This window comes from Malus domestica, chromosome 01 (genome assembly GCF_042453785.1).
Source record: "Malus domestica chromosome 01, GDT2T_hap1".
NCBI lineage: Eukaryota > Viridiplantae > Streptophyta > Magnoliopsida > Rosales > Rosaceae > Malus > Malus domestica.
The window spans coordinates 9,409,872-9,426,081 of NC_091661.1; the positions used below are offsets into that span (position 1 = coordinate 9,409,872).

General features: G+C 39.4%; 1 protein-coding gene across 1 annotated transcript in view; it reads right to left on the minus strand.

Annotated features, from left to right (window-relative positions):
* The window catches only part of LOC103437665 (uncharacterized), a 47,207-nt gene extending 33,794 nt beyond the window's left edge, over positions 1 to 13,413 (minus strand). The window contains exon 1 of the mRNA XM_070820696.1: positions 13,300 to 13,413. Within this exon, the coding sequence (XP_070676797.1) occupies positions 13,300 to 13,413 (114 nt within the window). The remainder of the gene's footprint in view (positions 1 to 13,299) is intronic.
* Between the last annotated feature and the right edge of the window lie 2,797 nt (positions 13,414 to 16,210).

Genomic DNA, 16,210 nt, shown 5'->3' on the forward strand with positions numbered 1-16,210 from the left:
GGTGGCCGGCCTTGTGTGGTTTTAGAGAGAGAGATGTTTTCTTCCTTTTGTGAAAAACAACACACAAAACCCTAATCAATTTTTCACTATAAAGTTCCTTTTATAATACAAAGAAACAAGTCAACAACTTGACTTCCTCTCTCTCTCCCTTTCCCTTTATTTGGCCGGCCCCCTTTAGTGTTGTGTGGGCTTTGGGCTTTTATTATTTCAAGTCATCATATGCTTAAATAAAAGCCCAATGGGTTTGGGCTTAATGGGCCCATATTAACCCGAACTTTTCTTTAAGCCCAAAACGATCTTATATCGCTTTTATGATTTCTTTAGAGTTTCTAATTAATCACAACACTTAATTAATCCAATTAATTATTTCCATCATCCATTAGTTACTCACTACAAGAGTGTATCGGTGTACAATCATTTTAGGTTCTAATTAGCAAGGCAGTGAGGTGATTGGCACCAATCCAATTGATTATATTTAATCCAATCACTTAGTGAATTAAAACTTACTTTTAATTCACCTTCTTCTTTCACGACTACATTTAATCATCTAGAAGAACTCACAAGCCATGAGTGACATCTAACCATATATCATGGCTACCCAAGCTAATGTAGAATTTGTTCGGAGAACCTATTCAGTTGGAATTACAATGTAATTCGATCATTCTTTAATACAATACTCTCAATCACATTATTAGGGTATGGATATATTATGTCAAACCCCTAATGTGATTATTCCATGTTATATGATTCAATTGAGTCATATAGGAACGCTTTCCTTTATTACGCTCGATACTTCGGCCGAAGATTCCCGAATCATATCTTAGAGTATTCTTCCTCTCATAACGAGGATTAGAGATCCCTTGTTGCGCATTTACTTGCCTCCATGGCTAAGTGGCTTAACCCCAACTATGCCGTGGACACCCGCGAATGGAGTGACTTTGACATAATCAAAGATCAAGGACCTAACCACAAGACAACTACGATGCCTTAGGTCAAAGGACTACTTACATTATTCTAACCATTAGAGTTACTTGCTTGACATATGAGTAGACCTCCATGCAAGTACTCTCGTTCGATTGTGTTCAGTGAACTCATTCCCTTAATGAGCACTTACATACTTGTCTTAGTGTCACTACACGAATGGGATGAGACTTTCCATCCTTCTAATTGAAGCGTACATAGTATGTATCGGTCTATGCATTGTTAGTATCCCTCCGACAATCCTATGACCAGGAACCTTTTGTACATAATGGTTATGTGAAGAAGGTCTCTGTAGTCTAACTTCATTAGATTACTTCTTCAATCGATCCATTGTCCATGGATTCACCATTTAGGACATATATCGTTTATAGAGATAGTCCTAAATAGTATCTTTGCCATTTGATGTATAAGAGCCATCTATACATCCATTTATTGTCCTGAAAGGTTTCTTCCAAAGATTGACTTTCAGGGCATATTTCCAACAACAAACTTGTGTTTATTGGGGACAATAGTGACAAGCATTTTTTTTGGAGTACAACTTGAGAGGCTAAATCCGGGTAGCTTGACAGCCATTCTAACCGACGGAGACCATCATTTTTGGTACTTCTTCTTCACAATCGGTGCGTCAGTAAGGGGTTTCTTGTCATGGATGCGGCCAGTTATTGCGGTTGATGCATCTCACTTGAAGTCAAAGTACAAAAGTGTCCTCTTAGTCGCGACAGCATTCGACTGCAAAAACAACATCTACCCTTTGCTTTTGACATAGGCAACACAAAGAACAATGATTGCTAGGAGTGGTTTTTCAAGAAACTCCATGGAGTGATTGAGGATATACCGAATTTGATTATAATTTCGGACCACAATGCAAGCATCGCAAACGTGGTCAATAAGGTTTTCAAAAAAGCTAAATATTTATGCATGTATCACTTGAAAGGGATTATTAAGGCCAAGTTTCACCTAAAAAAGAATGATAACTTTTTCTACCACTATTACAAGGCAACTAAATCATATTCATGTGCCGAGTTCGACACACTTAATCAAGGTGAGAGACTTGGTAGCAAAGTACCTAAATGATGTGGGCATGGAGAAGTGGTTGCGGGCTTGAATGAATGGAAAGAGGTACAATGTAATGACCACTATCATTGCCGAGAACATTAATGCGATGTTACGCTTTGTGAGGGAGCTGTCCATACTTGATCAATTTCATTAGGGGCGGTGTTGCAAAAATGGTTTTGTCGAAGGCAGGATATAGTGTATATGACCACTACCACATTATGCCCCAGCCTCGGTGAGAAAAAAATTAAGAAAATGGTACAAGATGCAAGGCACATGTGTGTCCATAAAGTAAGCAACATCGAGTTTAATGTTTACCATGCGGATAGTGAAATCGTGGTCGATATACATAACAAGACTTGCACTTGCCGGAAATTTGATCATGAGCAATTGCCCTACAAACACACCATTGCAGCTTGCTTATTTGCAAACTACAACTTCTATAAGTTGGCATCGATTTACTACAATCGTACAACATGGGAAGTAGCCTATTCTGATTCCATATACTCCGTATTCCTCGCTCTGCAATGGAATGCAAAATGTGTAGCCGAACGCACGTTAGTCCTACCTTCGATAGGGAATGTACTGGCCGAGAGACCCAACAAGCGACATATCCCATCCCAAGGAAAAGATATAGTCAATCGAAAATGAAGGCATTATTGGAAGCTTGGTCATAACCAACGGACTTGCAGGGAACTTGTTGATATCCCCAACACCACATGATTATTTTCCTTGCATAGGGTGTCCCAATAATTTGCATGCCATGATATATTTGGATTAAGGTGTGTTTTTTTTTTTTTTTAAATGGTAGAAGCAGCTCCTTATGCATAGGTTGTGCATATAATATACATCCATTAAGTCGTGCATTTGTTCTGCAAATAAGAAGGATATTCAGTTGTCATGTTTATAACCCACACTGAATGGGATGGGGTCTATGTGAAAAAGGATATTTATACAAGTCTACCATGATGTGGGTGAAAAACCCATTGGGTCAAATTAAGTGGCCAAATATAACCCTAATTAAACTCTTTTTTTACAACATATTATTATTATACATTTATGAGTTGATATGAGAAGAAAGGACATCTTACACATTTACATTTGTTGATGCACAAAACCGGAGGTCTTGGAACAACGTAAATCCGACCGTGAATCTGCAATAAACGTAAATGACACAAGATGTATCGTGGTCCACCCCAAGGTTTGGGCTACGTCCACACTGATTGTATTGTATTTCTTTGAGATAATAGAGAGGGAGAGGGTGAGAGCTTTTGAGAGCTTTTGAGGGTGAGAGAGGGGATCTCAGGCCTAGGAATTGGCCTCCCCTAATTGTGAGGGTGATGGGTCCTTTTATAGAATAAGGACTCCTCACTCATTACATATTTGCCCCTTCCTTTATCATATAATTACATTTAAGTCCCTCGAGTATTTGTACGAGATCTAAATACAAGGCCCTAAATATGGTATAAACAGTAGTCCCCCAAGTCTTCAGTCAAAAGAGTCTTTTGGCTGGAGACTTGAAATTTAGTCCATGTGTGGGCCGAAGTAACTAAATGTTGTCTTGAACTGATGTTCGAAATGAAGCGGTGCTCAATCTGAAATGATGCTCAACTAGAAGCAGCACATGTTGCGAGGCTGCTCGGCTTGTGGCTTATGTTGCCTTGGTTGGCTCGACTTGTGGCGCTTGAAGGTGAGGGAGTCCCTTTTATAGAATAAGGGCTCGCTCCTTAATACATAAATGATGGGCTAGAGTTGATGCTCGCGGCGAGGCGGTTGCTCAGTAGGCGGCAATGCTCTCTAATGGTGATGAATGAGTCCCTTTTATAGAATAAAGGCTCGTTCCTCAATATATAAGTGATGGGTTAGGAGTGATGCTCGCGGCGAGGCGGTTGCTCAGCTGGCGGCGTTGCTCTCTAACGAAGGTGAGGGAGTCTTTTTTATAAAATAAGGGCTCGCTCCTCAATACATAAGTGATGGGCTACGTCCCCCAAGTATTTTTCATGAGTGCTTTCTAATGAAAGTGAGGGAGTCCCTTTTATAAAATAGGGGCTCGCTCCTCAGTACATGAATTTAGAGTTGATGTTGCTCTAATGATGGTGAGGGAGTCCCTTTTATAAAATAAAGGCTCGCTCCTCAGTACATGAATAATGGGTGCTCTCTAATGAAAGTGAGGGAGTCCCTTTTATAGAAAAATGGCTCACTCCTCAATACATAAATAATGGGCTAAGTCCCCCAAGTATTTTTCATGAGGCCCAATTAAGGCCCAATATGTGGTACACAGTGTAGTCCCCCAAGTTTTCAGTCAAGAGAGTCTTTTGGCTGGAGACTTGAAATTCGATCCATGTATGGGCCGAAGTGGCGGTTTGTTCGGCTCACAAATAATCAAAAACCCTCAAGCTTGACAACTCAACTAGGGGAGCACTTATGCCAAACAAGAGTTATAGTCACCAACAAAGTCTTATTGCAAGCAAACAGCAACTTCAGTGCATGGCATACGAAGATCAAGCTATTCAGCTCTCTTGCATCTGCTTCAAACATTTTCCCTCTGTAACAATGCAAACACTACAACTCGTAGAAAGCTTCACACACTCTTGATCAAGACAATGTGAAGCAAAACCAATTTATGGTGCCAACAAGAACTTCATCAATGGAGGGCAACCACAATTCTCAAAAGCTTCACACACTCTTGATCAAGATAGTGTGAAGGAAAACCAATTTATGGTGCCAACAAGAGCTTCATCAAAGGAGTTCAACCATAATTCTCAAAAGCTCCACACACTCTAAATCAAGACAGTGTGAAGCAAAACCAATTTATGGTGCCAACAAGAGCTTCATCAATGGAGGACAACCACAATTCTCAAAAGCTTCACACACTCTTGATCAAGATAGTGTGAAGCAAAACCAATCTATGGTGCCAACAAAAGCTTTATCAAGGGAGGGCAACCACAATTCTCAAAAGCTTCACACACTCTTGATCAAGACAGTGTGAAGCAAAACCAATTTATGGCGCCAACAAAAGCTTCATCAAAGGAGTTCAACCACAATTCTTAAAAGCTTCACACACTCTTAATCAAGACAGTGTGAAGCAAAACCAATTTATGGTGCCAACAAAAGCTTCATCAATGGAGGGCAACTACAATTCTCAGACCTTCAAAGCAAATTCAATTTATATGGTTTATCCAAACCTTCGACTACTACAAGGTGTGGCTTACATCACAATCTCTTGCTCAGCAGTGTGGAAGCAAAATTTGTATATGTTGTCTCTCCCACATTTTCAAATTTCTAGTTTCCCAAAAAAAAAAAAAAAAAAAAAAAAAAGGAAATTCAACAAAGCTTCATCAATGGAGGACAATTACAAATTCTCAAAAGCTTCACACTATCTTGATCAAGATAGTGTGAAGCAAAATCAATTCATGGTACCCAACAAAAGCATCAACTCCAAAGCTTCATCAACAAAAGCTTCAACTCCAAAGCTTCACCTACAAAGCTTCAACTCCAAAACTTCACCAACAAAAGCTTCATCAATGGAGGACAACAACAAATTCTCAAAAGCTTCACACTATCTTGATCAAGATAGTGTGAAGCAAAATCAATTCATGGTACCCAACAAAAGCTTTAACTCCAAAGCTTCACCTACAAAGCTTCAACTCCAAAGCTTCACCAACAAAGCTTCAACTCCAAAGCTTCACCAACAAAAGCTTCATCAATGGAGGACAGCTACAAATTCTCAAAAGCTTCACACTATCTTGATCAAGATAGTGTGAAGCAAAATCAATTCATGGTACCCAAAAAAAGAGCGTCAACTCCAAAGCTTCACCTACAAAGCTTCAACTCCAAAGCTTCACCTACAAAAGCTTCAACACAAAAGCTTCACCCACAAAAGCTTCAACACAAAAGCTTCACCTACAAAAGCTTCACCTACAAAAGCTTTACCCACAAAAGCTTGACCTACAAAAGCTTGACCCACAAACGCTTGACCTACAAAAGCTTCACCCACAAAAGCTTGACCCACAAAAGCTTGACCTACAAAAGCTTTTCCCACAAAAGCTTCACCTACAAAAGCTTCACCCACAAAAGCTTTACCCACAAAAGCTTTACCCACAAAAGCTTGACCTACAAAAGCTTTACCCACAAAAGCTTGACCCACAAAAGCTTGACCTACAAAAGCTTCACCCACAAAAACTTGACCCACAAAAGCTTCACCTAAAAAAGCTTGACCCACAAATGCTTGACCTACAAAAGCTTCACCTACAAAGCTTCAACACAAAAGCTTCACACTATCTTAATCAAGATAGTGTGAAGCAAAATCAATTCATGGTGCCCAACAAAGCTTCAACCTCAAAGCTTCACCTACAAAGCTTCATCTACAAAGCTTTAAAATATATATATATATATATATATATATATATATATTTGGAATTTCGAAAATTCAAAAATTCAAAAATTCGGAAATTCAAAAATTCGGAAAAAAACAAATTGCCTAGGCCTCCTCTTCTTTGGGCATAACAACTTTCATAACAAATATATATGAAGAATGAGTTTTGGGCTACCACTTAGAAAGTAAAGGCCTCATTCGTCAACTCCCTCAACCGGAGACTTGGGGGACTCCTACTATATGCTACTGCACCTTGATACTCGGAAGTCTCACGACCACTCAGTGACTTGGATTTTTCAAGTCTCCAAACAAGAAGTTTTCCTCACTCGGGAAATTAAGGGAGCACTACCTCAACCTACATGCTTCACTCACAAAGCTTCAACATACAAGCTTCAACAAAAGGAAAAATTCAAAGAACTTAGTGAAGAAGGTCTTGGTGTATTTAACACAATACGTTGAAATGAAGCAAAGCTTGTTTATTGATATCTCCGATAAGTTACAAATATGTACATATACATGAATCAAAATAAACAAACAAGAGGGAGCCTTCACAAAGATTGCTCAGGAGAAGTCTCAGCAGTCGGCAGAGCCCTAGAAAGAGGAGGCACCAGATGTTGATCATTCGGAGCCTCAGTACCAGGCGGAACCCCAGAAGGAGGAGGCACCGAAGGTTGATCATTTGGAGCTTCATTACGCGGTACAGCCCTAGAAGACGAAGGCAATAAATGCCTTTGGAACAAACCCACAAACCTCTGATGATCAAGTAAAATCTGACCATCAGATTCCTGCAGCTGGTCGAGCTTTCTCTTCATGTTTGTAGCATAATCATGTGCGAACATGTGCAACTGTTTATTCTCATGCTTGAGCTCTCTGATCTCCTGTTTTAGACTTATCACTTCAGCCGCCAATGATTCAACTTGGCGGGTTCGAGCAAATAGGCGTTAGGCCATATTAGACACAGAACTTGCACACTTAACACTGAGAGCCAGAGAATCCTTAACAGCCAACTCATCAGACCATTTGGATAGTAGTCTATTATCTTTGGAAGTGAGAAGGTTCCTGGCCACCACCGCAGCGATCATATCATTCTTCATCCCAGAGTCCCCAACGGTAAGAGGACCAATAGGGGATAAGAATGATGGGCGCCATATGTTGTCTTGAGAAGGCATGGCTGCCTCTTCACCAAAGTTCAAGTTAAAACGACGGTCGGATGGGCCAGACATTCTCAAAAATGATGAAGGAGAAATGAGGTGCAATAAATCTTTGAAGTAAGGGGAAAATTCTTACAAGCAATAACTCTCTGAATGTACTTCTTGCACACAATTGGTGCCCTTATAAAAGAAAGGGCAATAGGGCCGTTGATTCAAAAATCGAAGAGGCACCACTCTCCGGATTTCGAAGAGGCATCACTCTCCGGATTTCAAAGAGGCACCACTTTCCACACACAACATCAGCTCCTCGGGTACCACAGATAACTTTGTCAAAGATCTCTGTCAAAGTTTAGACACATAAATTTTAAAGGTCCAGCTACCCTACTATTACCCACAAGGGTAAAGGAACAATACCACTGCTTGATAACTAGAAAGTCCTAATGTGTGTCAACCTTTGTGCTCCGTGGCAAGGCAAACTGGCAAAAATGCCTAACCTTTACTCACATTTAAGAAAACACTCCCAACAAGATTGCTTGCTCAAAAATCGAAGAGGAACCACTCTCTGAATCTCGAGAGCCAGACTCCTATCACGATTACTTTCTCAAAAATCGAAGCGACACTGCTCTCCAAATCTTGAGAGTCAGACTCCCAACAGGATTGCTTTCTCAAAAATCGAAGAGGCACCGTTTTCTGAATCTCGAGAGCCAGATCCCCGACACGATTGCTTGTTCAAAAATCGAAAAGACACCACTCTCCGAACTTCGAAAGCCAGATTTCTTTGGATAAAGCTTGTCTGCAATCTTCACACGTAACATCAGCTTTCCAGATACCACAGACCACTTTTTCAAAGGGCTATGACAAAGTTAAAGCATGTGAAGCTTGCAGCTCCCACTACATTGCTATAACCAAGAAGGGTAAAGGAATCACATTATTACTTGCTTAAAAATCGAAGAGGCACCGCCCTCCGAATCTCGAGAGCCAAACTTTCAACAGGATTACCTTTTCAAAAATCGAAGAGACACCACTCTCCGAATCTCAAGAGCCAGACTCCCAACAAGATTACTTTCTCAAAAATCGAAGAGGCACCACTCTCCGAATCTCGAGAGCCAGATCCCAGACGAGATTGCTTGTTCAAAAATCGAAGAGGCATCGCTCTCCGAACTTCGAGAGCCAGATTTCCTTGGATAAAGCTTGTCTGCAATCTTCACACGCAACATCAGCTTTCCAGATACCATATACCACTTTTTCAAAATGCTCTGACAAAGTTAAAACACGTGAAGCTTGCAGCTCCCACTACATTGCTACGACCAAAAAGGGTAAAGGAATAGCATTACTACTTGTTGTTAGGGAGACTCCTATATATGTCGACCTCCATCCTTCACGGACAGGCAGACCTGCAAAAATGCTCAACCCTTCCTCATATCTAAGAGGGCATTCCCAACGAAGTCTCTCAAAATACTCAACTTCTTTTCTTCCCGATAATACCTCTGTAAACAAGCCACACCAGAGCAAGAGTAAAAGCAAGAGTATCCCATATCATGTTTTTTCCCTGTCTTTTCCTTTGGCCTTGTTCTTACTTGCAAGACAATGAGAAAGAAAGCAATCAGTCAGCACTTGGAATCAAGCTTCCAGTCAGGAACTGACTGCCTGGAACCCTTTCCCTGATTACTTACCTGGCATTGCTCTCGAGTACTCATCTTCAACATCTTATGCTTCCAGAGAAGATACCACATCTGTCTGAGGAACAGATAGGGCAAGTGAGAATGATACAAGGAAGCATGTGGAGACAAGCATAACAGAACACGTGCCGATACATCCACTACTTTGTCAACAGCAAAAGTATCACATATCATCAAGGTCGAACGTACTCTAGATTTGATGGACTTGTTTTGACTCTCAAATTCTTGAGTCGGCCTTATACTCTGAAGGAAACCAGAAAACCCTCCAGCCTAGTTCAAGAATAAGCTTGTGGAAAGTTACTTCTTCAAAAGCAAAAGTATCTCATATCATCTCTCCTCCATTTGCTTATCCTTATCCTTGGTGCTATTTACGACACAATGAGAAGGAGAACAATCAACCGGAAGCCGAAGTCGAACCTCTGATCCAATTTGCTTGCTCGGAAGTCTGATTGCTTACCTTGTCTGTTACCTCTTTCAGCAAATCTCATAGCTCGGCGACTTAGGGAACTCCTACTATAGGATTTTGTATCGCACTTGACCAAGCCCGAAACTACAAGTAAGCTTCAAGTGAAATTGATACATTACCTTGTGCATCTTCATCGGTTAAAGATACCAACCCTGGATGGAGGAAAAGTACTTCCAGAGAAGATGCCACATCTACGTATGAGACACATAAGGTAAGTGAAAATGATACCATACTTCGGTGTTTAGAAGTTTCGTGATTACTCAATGGCTTGGATCTTGCAAGTCCCCAACCGAGGAGTTTCCCTCACTCAGGAACTTAGGGGAGCACTATTTGTACCATACTTGACCAATCCCGAAACTACTGAGCATCGGTCAACGTTATGCCATCAAGGACCCAGAAGAATTTCCTTCTAACCAGGAGGCCAATCATAGCGCGATACATGTCGACATCAGAAGCCAATCATAGCGCGACACGTGTCAACATCAGAAGCTAATCACAACACGACACGTGTCAATGTTAGAATGAAACTAGAAACTCTCTTCTATAAATAGAGATCATTCTCTCACAATATTTCCTAATGTCATTTGTACTAAATCATTCACTTGTACTCACTAAAGGAGAGCTTAAACCTATGTACTTGTGTAAACCCTTCACAATTAATGAGAACTCCTCTCCTCCGTGGACGTAGCTAATCTGGGTGAACCACGTACATCTTGTGTTTGCTTCCCTATCTCTATCCATTTACATATTTATCCATACTAGTGACCGGAGCAATCTAGCGAAGGTCACAAACTTAACACTTTCTGTTGTACTAAAGTCCTCACTGATTTTGTGCATCAACAACATCAAATGCACACCTCAAATAGGTTAGGATAAGACATAGAGGTGAGCTCATGTACAACTCATCTACCTTGTCTTATCAATCAGGTTATGAAGCCAATCAATACATTTGCAAACAAACCATGGAAGCCAACTTTTGCTAACCAATTTCCACTTTTTAGCTTGGGATTTACACAACTATGAGGATAAGGCCTTTTCCAATAAAAAAAAAACCTTAAAATAATGGGGTAAGTATCATCCTATTTGCCGCCAATTGTTGAGGAGAATTCCAAATCGTACATTACATTGCTCTTTATCACACATTTTTTGTTAAAAAAATTGGGGAAAGTATCCCACCAAGGTATTTTTTGGCGCAATGTATCCATCATTTGCTTAGCGACCAAAACAATTTGTTGGCGCCAATTTTTTGCCTTTTAATAGGCAATCATGTATTTGTTCACCTATTAAACCACAATATTTCACATTACTAACTTCACACATGCTCACACACACATTAACACATTGCAAACTTCATCATAAGATTAACCTCTGCGCATGAAATAGTTCAATAATGGCTAATTATACGACACCGATCAGGGAATCTGACCACGAGAACGAAGTCAAAAACAACTTCGATTTCAATGCGGCAAACCTCGTGGCTAAGGAACATGCCGCATTTTTCAAGACTTGAATCGCCGACATTGAAAAGGAAAAATAGGCATGCAGGGTAAGAATTAAGCTGTTGAAGTCTATCGAGGACGGCCACATGCTTCAAGCTCAGAGGAACCGCTTCAAGGTCAAACTCCTAAAACACAAACTGAAACGGTGTTCGTATGAGGACAGTGATGTCGACATGACCAACAAGCGCAGCCTCCTTCGTAGGCGTTTGTTCTAGGCGTGGCATTGGCCACCTTTTTTTGTAGATTGTGAAGGTCCTTTTTTTATGTAGTCCTCCAAAGCTGAAACTTACAGAGACCTTCCCAACTTGCTGCACCACTGTCCTTCTTTTTAAATTGGGACATTGGCACATCAAGATAATACTGATCACTTTGATGTAATATGCATTGCTGCTCGTTGTAATGAAATGGGATTAATGACTACTTCCACTGCTGTTTTTTGCCATTTAGTGTATGCTTTCAATTATCCTTAAAAGAAGTTAAGAAATTTTTTATAAAAACTAAAGAACTTAAGAAAATATATGAAATTCACCTGGACAATATGTACATATCATGTGCATGTATTGTGCACATCATATGCATACCATGTGCATTTTATGTGCCTAGGACATGCATTTTATGTGCATGGTACATGCATGGAAAACTCATATGTATTGTGCATGGGACATGCATAAAATGTGCACAAAAATTACAAATACTAAATTTTCACATTTTTCCCAGGCGGGAAATTCAAACCACCGCCAAAATTTGAGCCCAATTTTTAATTTTGGGAAACATACGAGACATCTCATTTTTTGATTTTGGGTGCATATAAGGAAACACAAAACACTCCATTCTCTCACCCCTCTAATGAAGAAATCCATACCACATTCAAGCAATGAAACTTTCATCTTCCCGTTCCCACCCTTAGTCCCCTATCACCTCCCCCCATAAATCTTCTTCTTCCCATTCCTATTCATGCTCACCTCCTTCCTTCCCCCAAACGGAAGACATAGGCTCGTTTGAGCCGTATGAGCTTGAAACAATTGTAGGGAGGATTACTAAGCATGAGGAAGATCACGCGAAGAACATCGCATCCTTGAAGGGGAAATTGAAAAGGGCTCGTTGACCCGTGGAGATGTTAGCGGCAAAATAGATCGAGAAGTTCATGTCATCTGAAGCATACAATCACGCCTTGGCCAAGCAATACAAACAAGGCTTTCATTTGGGACTTAGTGAGGGGTTTGAGATATTTCGTCGCTATGCAATGAAAGTGGATATCAACGGGAAGTGGGTGACCATTAACTACTACAAGGCACTTGCCGTTAGGGCTACTTACCAGGAATAATTTAATTTGAAGTTAATTTGAAGTCTTTTATGGGTCCTTCATATTTTGTTATATGTAGACATTCCGTGTGTGGGTTTTCATAAATAAAAAGGACCTTAATGTTTAATTAGCTCAATGTTATCTACGTATATTAATGGAATTTTGTTATCATTTCTGATGTTGGTTTTTTACATACAATACAATAATCGTTACTGGACATTATATGTCCAAATGATGCACATAGCATGTACACGTCATGCACATCACATATACACGTCATGCTCATGAAATGAACAAGACATTCACATAAATTGTGGCACCAGGAAGCCTTAGAAGTAGAAATGTCAACACAAGGCCCTTGAATGCAAAGTAATAAAATAAGAATTACATGCTCAATACAGAAACCATGTGATTGCAAAGTGTACTAACATTAGACTAACAAGCTAATTACAACCAATGGCAACAAAAGGCCCTTGAATGCTAAGTAATAAAATTAAGAATACATAATGAATGCTGAAACAATGCAATGCCAAACTCATCTAAAATTACAATTACATACTAAGTACTCAAATTACGATTGGAATGGTAACCCAATTGTTTGGCTATGACAATAAAACTACTGAAATAAATGGTGTCTACATAATGATTCACACAAATGCATGACCTCTGATGAACTTGATGGCAAGCTTCAGCCTAAAAATGGCATGTTCTGAGGTTGTACGTGGTCAATGTCCAAGCCCGATGATATGTAGTCAGCAAAATTGAGTAAGAAAAGTCCGCAATCCGACTTACCAAAAAATAGCAACTCCAGGTTACAACACAGTACATATTCAAGACATTTACAATTAAGTTTGAGATAAGTATGAAAAGAACATACTCGTTCTTCTGTTGGCTACAGTTCGCCATTGCCTGAATCTCAAACAGTTTATATATCGCTTTCGAGGTTAGGTTCAAATCGATTTGCGCATCCTGGAATCTTGTTGCCTTTAGAAGTTGGGGTATTACAAAACACATATGAGCAAGTTGTTTCTTCATTTTTGACCACCCCGACCTTGACCAATGTGAATTGTAAATTGTGTTCATGCGAAGTAGAAGATGGACATCAGCTAACATCCATTGGTCGCCATTCACATGACATAGGATGAATACTTGGTCAACATCATTCCATGCGTGTATGGAAATAACCGCAGCTTAATAGATTCAGCTGAAAATCCCCTCACCAAAATGTTTTTGCACCCCATTAAAAATTCTGCAATGTGCATGTTAGGATCATCAGATGACAACCCATGAAACGTAGGTAGAATATTCAACATGTGCTGTTTTATTTCAAATGCAGTCCCTTCCTCCACTGCCGGATATGTAATGCAACTGGGTATATTTGTGGTATGGGCAGTCAGTGAATCACCCAGGAGCAGACCTGCCTCTGGAATTACAAACGCCATTTTTTCTTTGTTGTGCAGGTCCCTAGGAAAGACTGATTGCAGAAATGTCTCTTGCAGAGGACGAACCTGCTGCAAATTTTGCTCCCTGCGTTTCCTCCTTAAATTCTGCTCAAGTTCTGGATCAAGTGGACTCAATTTCTGCACTGTTGAACGGGTGCTGACCATGCACAGATTTCTGAAATCTGCACTGCTGAACTGTTGAAATATGTAAAAATAAAACGAAATCGAAAATTAAATATTTTTTTTTGTTATATGTATAAACAGCAATAACTAATTGAAAATCTGATTCGTAGGGATTATTTTAAATAATCCCCGGCAACGGCGCCATTTTCTTGATAGGGATTTTTACTACTCATGTGAAAGGGCTTAAATCTCCTATTTTACTTGCAAGAATCACAAGGTTATTGTAGTATAAACGGATCTCGCAAGGTCATCTCCACAGGGATTACTAAATAATTCGAACTAATCAGATTCCATTTAATTATTGTAAAGTAGAAATTGAAGTGATTGATTTTATAACCTAATTAAAATAAAAACGAAATTAATGAATTAAAATAAACAATCTGCAATATTAGAGCTAGAGAGAAAGAAAACAGTTTTGGGAGAATAAAATTAAGAAAGCACTAGGGTTCCACCATCACCTAGCAATCCTAAGAATTTTTACCAATTACTTATGATCTACACATGCCACTTTGAAGGTTAGATTTTCCTAATTCATATTCTACTTGGAACCTCCAACATAGAACGTATATCTAACATGCAACTCGTCCGGACGTTCGGATCAAATCTAAACATAAAAGACTCATTATGCTTTATGAAAATCCTTTGAAAAACCATGCAATCCTTAAGACGTGATATTCATCCTAAGTGAAATTACAATTATTAATCACAAGAAGCCAGCGTCAATTTCAAGGAACCTTCCGACCAAAATTGCATCAAATTACTTTTCTAAAAATCCTAATGGTGATCAGGCATTAAAACAATTAGATAGTTTTTATCCCGGTGATTAACAATTCAAAGTACGCATGCAATCAATCATAAGAAATTAAATAAAAATCACATATTCATGCTAAGGCTCAAGGCTTCGCCCTAGCAAAAGAAATTAGTTCCGCATATTCATAATTGAAATCATAGAAATATCTATTAAGAAAAGGATTGAAAACACCTTCAAGTAGAAAATCTTCAAAACCCTAGCACTTCTCTCTGTCTCCAATATTGCATAAAAAAGCGTTTTTCTAAAACTGTAGACGGCCAAGCAATATATTTGCTAAGCCACCACACAAACCCTAGCAAACTAAAATTAATAAAAACCCTAAATAAAAATAGTAAAATTCGTCTAAAATCTGAACAACCACGTTTTGGCCCATAAGCTGCTCCAAAACTGGCCCAATATAGCTGGATTTAATGTTTGGAATATTTTGAACACTTTTCTAGAAGGCCACGAACCCATCCGATGTCATTTTGGGCCCCAAAAACGTCATTTAAGCCCAAAAACGTCATTTTCCAGCACTGCTTGTTTATTTCATCGCCAGAAAATAACCGCTTGGTGGAAAAATCCCAAATTTTGATACGATCAAGCTAAGTGACTCACGAACGTCCTCCAACTGGAATTACTCCAAAATTCGTCAATTTGGTCCTATTTTGCTCCAGAGGAAGTCGAAAGTCCTATATTGAAAATACAATTCAAAGTATCAAAATTCTTCCAATATATTAACCAAAATATACTAAGATTAGGGTAAAATATATAATATAAAATCTACTCATCACACACGTATGTGGCGTCACAGTTGCATCAACTGACATAACCTTCATCAAGTGCTTAAAAACCAGAGCTTCTTTTGCCTTTGCCTTGGACTTGCCCTTACCATTTCCTACAACAAGGGTCTCAAATTGTGCATGTTCCTGCTTCATTTTTTCCTACACCGATGCGTTGCAACACGATTTCAGATTTTCCCATAAAACAAAAACCAAGGACATGTCTGCCTATTTGTAAATGGGGTGCAAAACCGTATTACGAACATAAGTAGACAGAAGAGATGATAACAATAATAACATAACACTTACCCATAAATAGAAGTCAACAATTGTCCACCGCACCCCGAAATCTCTAGGATGCTCCGTTGATCACTTCCTCAAAAGGTAAATGCCAACGTTGATGTGTTGAATCCAAGGTCAAATGCATTCTAAAGGCCAAAATTAAACTATTGTACTAGCTTATAATGTGGTAAACAGAAACTAGTTACAAATGAAGAGCAATTACT